This window comes from Nymphaea colorata, chromosome 7 (genome assembly GCF_008831285.2).
Source record: "Nymphaea colorata isolate Beijing-Zhang1983 chromosome 7, ASM883128v2, whole genome shotgun sequence".
Classification (NCBI taxonomy): Eukaryota; Viridiplantae; Streptophyta; class Magnoliopsida; order Nymphaeales; family Nymphaeaceae; genus Nymphaea; species Nymphaea colorata.
In genome coordinates, this window is record NC_045144.1 from 3,253,053 (window position 1) to 3,260,085 (window position 7,033).

The 7,033-nt window shown below is 35.0% G+C and overlaps 1 protein-coding gene across 1 annotated transcript; it reads right to left on the bottom strand.

Annotated features, from left to right (window-relative positions):
• Nucleotides 1-6,337: 6,337 nt before the first annotated feature.
• LOC126410241 (uncharacterized) lies at nucleotides 6,338-6,682 on the bottom strand. The gene has a single exon (XM_050078830.1). It carries the CDS (start codon nucleotides 6,680-6,682, stop codon nucleotides 6,338-6,340), a length of 345 nt encoding a protein of 114 aa, XP_049934787.1.
• Nucleotides 6,683-7,033: the final 351 nt, after the last annotated feature.

Genomic DNA, 7,033 nt, shown 5'->3' on the forward strand with positions numbered 1-7,033 from the left:
TCACAGGTCTTTTTTTTTTTTAATTATGGAATCAAAATTCTAAACCATCAGGAACAGGCAGTTGGCCCGTTGAACTGCAGAAAGGAAGCGTAGAGTCCTGAAGTTAAAAATGTCGGTGAAGTAACCCTTTGGAATAATAGACTGGTGAACGAATTTGGGAAGTTTGGATTTGCAATAAATGAAACTCTCTGACCAATTAAGAACCACGCAATTTTATATATCTAACTTAACTTTCCATCCCATGTAGTAATCTATGTATCTAGACTAACCCCACATTCTATGTGATCCGCCCTACTAATTGCAGTTAGTTCGTCTTCCTTATTTTGAGGTTGTATTTTGTTTCATGCAGATCTCAAATTCGTGGTGATCTGAGATTCCAAATTCGTGGTGATCTGAGATTCCTAAACTTAAAGCTATGTCATCAGAGTGCCGGGTGCGGGTGCCGGTTCGGGTGCGAGTGTCAGAGCGGTACATTCCAAAAAATTTAGGTGCGGCGAGAATATTTTATTATTATTATTATTATTTTTAATTTATTATATATATAACAGAAATAAACATATATATATTATAATTACAATTTAGTTATTAATATATATAACATACTTCAATAATTATATTGCATAGAAAAATACGAGAACAACATATATTATATAAGTAATAAAGTAATATGACATTTTAAATGGGCTCGAGTGTGAGTCGGAGCCACACCCATGTTCGGTGCGCACCAGACTCGATGCGACTCAGGTGTGGAAGTAAAATAAAAGAGTCTGGTGACTTAGCTTAAAGGTCGAACCTTTTCCTCACCCTTCCCCCCAAAAAATCTGACCATAAGTCTATGGTTTTTAATATCTAGCATAAATTTATGATCCATCTACTGCGAAAAGCTATCAAACACAATTTTAGGTAAAGCTTCTTCAAAATTGATGGGCAGATCATACAATCATGTGGAGTGTTTTCCTTAAGAAAGAGACCGATCATATCTTATCATTCAAAAGCATATTTGTTCTGTTTCCAGGACCTCACAGAGCCGTGTCTAGTTAAAAAATAGAATAATCCGAAAAAAGATTAAAGAAAAAAAAGTGAAAAGGAATAATGCCGGAACGTGGGCCTATTGAATGGCAATATATATATATATATATATATATATATATATATATATATATATATATATAAATAAAGAGAGAGAGAGAGAGAGAGGAAGATGTGGGTGGCAATTGACCACATTGGTTATCAAACAATTTCTTATTTTACATTGATATTTCAAAACAATTTTTGTCATTTAAATATTGATGCATCTTAAAACTTTTAAATTTTATAATTTTTTGACAGGTAAGTGGCCTACGTGTCTAAGAATCAGGAGGCCATTTATTGTGTTACTATGCATGAAATAGAAATATGGATGGGCTTTTGGAGTGGGGATGTTTGTCTCTTGATGAACCTCCGACCTCGTTATTGAATTGTTCTAACATGACTGACGTTGTCTGCACACAGTACTGGGTGCAATTAAATTATATCCAGTGCCATATAAAATTACAAGATCGCCATGATCTCTTTCTTTATTTAATGCACAGTACAACCAGGAATTGGGAGCTGCCAGGTCTCACATGACAATAGGTGCACCATTTTCAAAACTTAATTAGTGCAACTGTCGGCTTGAACGGTTTATTTTTAGTACTTTGAAAAATATTGCTTTTTTTCAAAAGATCTTGCTTATTAGATCAATCATATGGATTTCATAAGTCAAATTAGTTTTGCCTAACATGGTATATATATATATATAAGAGTGACTTTAAAAGAGAGACCAATAGATATATCGGGAACAAAAGCCAAACTTTTTAAATATGATATTTAAAGTGATTTTTGAAAAACTAACCTTACCAATATCATTTTAAGGATATGTTGCAAATATTATTAAATTGATCATTTTTTGGGTTTTAATAGTGTTTTTATAATAAAAAACGCATGACTCTCGTTGCATCAACATTTTAATAATAGAAAAATCAATATTTTTTTATAAAAACAACTTGGTTCAAAGCATGTATCAAAATAGTTTATATACATATTCAAAATCAAAATACCTGCTGTTATTTATCTTTTTGAAATTTAAGAAAATAATAATGACAATTTTTATAATTTCGTTAGTTAATTTTCTCACGAGGACAAGCTTCTATATGTAAAAGTGATGTTGATGTTTTATATCGTAGTGTTTCATTTCAAAAGCCATTAATAAGGAAATCAATTTTGACCAGATTGTCCCAAATTTTGTTTAATTAAAATATTTGGACATTAGATTCTCACATCCCATTGTTAGGATAATCCAAGAAACTTTGTTCTTTCTTGTACGCAAGTTATCCCAACTATAAGTCGTTTGACACACACTAGTCCCAACAGTAAGTTGTTATATATATATATAAGATTTGTGGATTACATCTGGGTTTGGATAGAGAAGTCTTCTGGCCTCTCCAGCATATTGCCCAATGCAATGTCATACTATACTGTAATTGAATGGAGCTTAAGCTGGAGGATTTCAGCGATTATATATATATATATATATGTAGGGGTGGAGGGAGGGGGCCCTGCTTAGGCCGTGGCCCCACTCAAGCTAAGTGAAAAACAAAAATTACATTAACAAAATACAAAATTTTAATTGCATAATGTATTTTTTTGATTTGGATTTAGTTTAGCCTTACCCAGAAAAATTTGTTAGACCGTTTGACTCGCCTCTGAAAAAAATCCTCGTTCCGCCTATATATATATATATATATATATATATAGAGAGAGAGAGAGAGAGAGAGAGAGAGAGAGAGACATATCACATAAAGAGAAAGGCAGAGGTGTTTACCAGACATTTGTACCTACTATATACTTTTTTGGGAAAACTCCCATGAGAGCCCAATGCTATGCAGCGCAATTCACAAAGTCTTGCTCTCTAAAAATCTGCATTGGATAAGAAATTTGTAATGTTTGCTTTTACCAGCTGTAGTAAGATACTGGAAACCAGTTTGGTGGAAGATTTAGTTATTTCACTTAATAAATCAAATTGGGTAAGATTGAACAGTAAGAATGTCCTGTCAGAAGAGTCATGAGTAGGACTTTGCGGTTGTTGGTAGTGGTGTGCAACACGCATGATTAGGGCTGCACAACAAGTCGATCTAGCTTGAGCACAAGTTCAAATATATGCTCGATATGTTAAACTAATCGAGTTCAAGTTGTAAGAACTCGAGTCGGCTCAGCTACATAATGAATATTGATTTATTATAAGAAAATAGTTAACGAGTCACAACTAAATGAGTTAATTGAGTTAAAAGAAATGAGACATGCTTAACATAAACAAGTTAAACAAGTCAAACGAGTTAGTTTGAGCCCAACGTATTGTTGAGTCGACCTCAAGCTTGTTCTGTCGAGATAGAATCGAGTTGAAGCTCGAGTTTTTTGAGTCGATCAAGCTCAAGGTGACCCAACTCAACTCGAACTCGATTCAGCTTATGTGAAGCCCTAGGCATGATACCTACACATGTAAATATATTTATTAGGACATGATTTAAATTCATAACTTCCACAACTACAAATGTCTGATAAATTATACCCCCAATTCTGGCAATGGCTGCAAGACTAGAATCTGTCCGTCAAAGACATAAGACATCATTTTTACCATCTAAGGGACATCAAATCAATGTACTTTCCTTGATATTCTCTGCAATTTTTGAACAATGACATTGAGAAAACGCCACATTCGGATTGGAGTTTGCAACTCAAAGCACCACGTATGAACAACACACATCATAAGGGGATGCTTGACAAACAAATCCCTCTCTAATGGCACAAGATCTGGCCAAGCAACAGCCCCATGTGAAATTCAGACGTCCCTCGACCAATATCATGTGTTAGAAGTCCCCATCCAGCATCTCCCTTTGCACGAGGACAACACTGGTACACTCACAACCTCATCTCAATTATTTTTTAAATGTTCTCCTACCGCTTCTTGTCTCATTCAAATGGCCTTGGCCTTCCTCTGGATACAGCTTATTAATATCGTAGAACGTTGACATCTATCCATGCATCTGTAATTGGATATGAAATTGAGTGCAAATATCATACGTTAATCGAATGCAGATAGGATCTGCGGTGACTTAATTTTTTGATAGAATATTTAGGTCCATGAAGCGATGAATGTGGCCTATTCTCACATGCATGTGGTTCGCTTTTAGGCCATGACTGCATCTGAATACCATCAGATTCAGATTTTGTCAGATTCACATTGTCATGAAAGTGTCAAATCCAATTGCAGACAGCAGGAAGGGACACCATAATACTTAGTCTGACATAGGAAGATGAAAACAGAGAGTTGCCAATATATCAGGAGATAGATTGAGAATTTCCAATTCTTTCTTCTTGAAGTCTGTTATTTTTCATTATAGAACTGATTAATACATATGCTTAGAGATGTCAACGGATCAAATTCAAGTCTGATATAATCTTAATTGTATCAACCTTTTTAAATATTAACATATTGGGGTTTGAATTCAAATTTGAAAATGAACAATGAAAGGTCATATATTCAAAATTTAAATGTGAATTCAATTTCACAATCCAAAACTGATTCGAACCCTATTTGTACATTTATATCCGAATTTGAATTCAAATTTTGAACCAAATTTGACCAATTTTTAAAATGTAAGAGCATTAAATACAGGATATTTCTTTAAAACTAAATCTGATATGAATCCGAACAGATAATTTTGTTATATTCGAATCTAAATCTGAATCCGTTCAGATGTCATTTCTTAAATCTGAATAAGATCTGATCATTTTTTAATTGAATATTAATTTTTTTTCCATATCCGATTTTTTTAGAATAGTTTGGTAGGATGTCCGATCCAAATTAAATATATGATAACCCTACATAAACTGTTGAAAATGAAAGCATAATTCTAAATGGAAATGATGTCATCTCAAGAAATTGCTAAGGGTAGATATGTATGACAGGTGTTCCGTTATAAACTAGAGATTTTGAATTTTTGTGAAAAAGCAAAAGGGTTCATGATTTTTCTCGACAAAACACAATAATTGACATTATGGAAGGACATCTTTTGTTCTCTTGCGTGCCAACTCGAAAGTTGGCCTCTTTTCTGTGACTGATGTTAGTGAAAAAGGTAAAGTAATAAGCTGAGGGACAAAAGGCTGGACCAGATGCGTGAAATGAAACTAAACCCATTCTGCTTTTGGATGGTGAATGAAGTTCATCATGGATCTGTTTGATTATATACCTCACGATTCTCTTAGATAAATATAATGTAGAGATTGTTGGAGTTTGAAGCTTAATTTATACTTAACAGACTTTGATAATTTTCGTGAATTCAAATAATTTTGTATATCTGTTAAGAATGAACTGATTTTTTTGTAAGGACTTTTATCTAATTAGGCATTTTGTAGGTTTGTCCTAATTTTTATGTTTACCATGGGGCGGTTTCTTGTAATCTTTGATCTTTCTGTGATAACGAAATCTCTGTGCAACTGTGGATGCAAGAGAACCTTATCCCCAAACAACCTAAAATCCTTATGTCTTCTTCTTTTTCTTCTTCATTTTCTTTTCTTGGTGTTGTAAGAGAGAAAGAGGGTCTCGTTCCTAGAGATACAATAGAAATTGTACATCTGTTAGACTTTTTAAGAGCAACATCCAGGAGTCCCGATGCATAAAATGAGATCCGGGTGGATTTCGTTTCCATTCCTGATAAGTTCCTGAACTTGTATATAAAAGATGCTTAACTTTTACCTGCAAGGGCTCCATCCACCTCATGACTAGCTAGACGACATTGCTTAAAGCTTGCAAGTTAACCCGTGCATAATTAAAGACTTGTAGTATGCATCTCATGTCGCCAAATCCAAAAAAATGCACACACACACACAGGACTAATTAAATATTGATCAAGCTCACTAGTTACAAAATACATAATACTAATTAAATCTGAATCAAGAGGACCGATGCAAAATAATTGACACTTGAGTTTTTTTTTTCTTTTAAATTTAATGTCATTTCGGAGTTAGAGGAAACCAAGGGGCTTTAGCCTTTTTTTCAAGCTGTGAGTTGTTAACCTCTTGCTCACTCGAATTTAAATGTCATTTTCTAAATTGTTAAAAAATTGTACCTTCCTAAAAAAAAAAAGTAGGAGGAACATAAAAAAAATGTATTAAAACAAATTAGTCTGAATCACGATGTGAACTATTAAACATCACAGAATGTACAAGACATGAAAACGACTTCTAGGGACAGGGATGGAGACCGGGTAGGAGCTACAAAAGGTGGGTCCAGAACTAGATTCCCTCGATCCGACTTCTCTTAGTTCTGGCTACAGAAGGATTTGGATGCCGCCGGTGCCGGAGTCGGCTGCTTCTCACTATCTAATAACTCTTTCAGGCTCCCCGACGTTGCACTCCGAGGTGGAACGGAGGCAAGAGGTGCGCTGATGGCTGCAAGAGGGAGGATCTTCCCGTTGTAGAAGAACTGGTCAGCTGGGGAGGAGTAATTTTGCTCGGGAATGCAGAAATGGAAGTCACATGAGGATGATTGCAGGAGGGAGGAGTTTTCTCGGAGATCACCGATGCGATCAGTTTGCCAAAGATCACTCGAGATCCGGGGGCTAAAAGTCCAGCCGGAGTTATCAGAAACGATTTCGAGTGCCATAAATGGTGCCGAAACTAGAAAAGTTTCAGTTTAGAGAGCTTAAAATTTTCAAAGAAGAAAAGAGGTTGAATGACATCATGTCTCAGCAAAAGCAATTCAGGAAGACTGGTGAATTCTTTAAAATCATATACAAAGATAAGTAGCGGATACGAAGCGAGGAATTTGGAAGAAATGATCAACCTCTTGACTGAGATATGGGAGTTTGGCAGTTGAAGGAAGTGACGTCTTAGCAGAGGAACAGGAAGAATTTGTCGAAATGGTGAAGATGGGAGAGACAAAAAAGTGATCGGCTGGACTGTGTAACTATAATAACAAAAGAAAAGAGAACAGGAGAAAATGAAAGGGCAAATC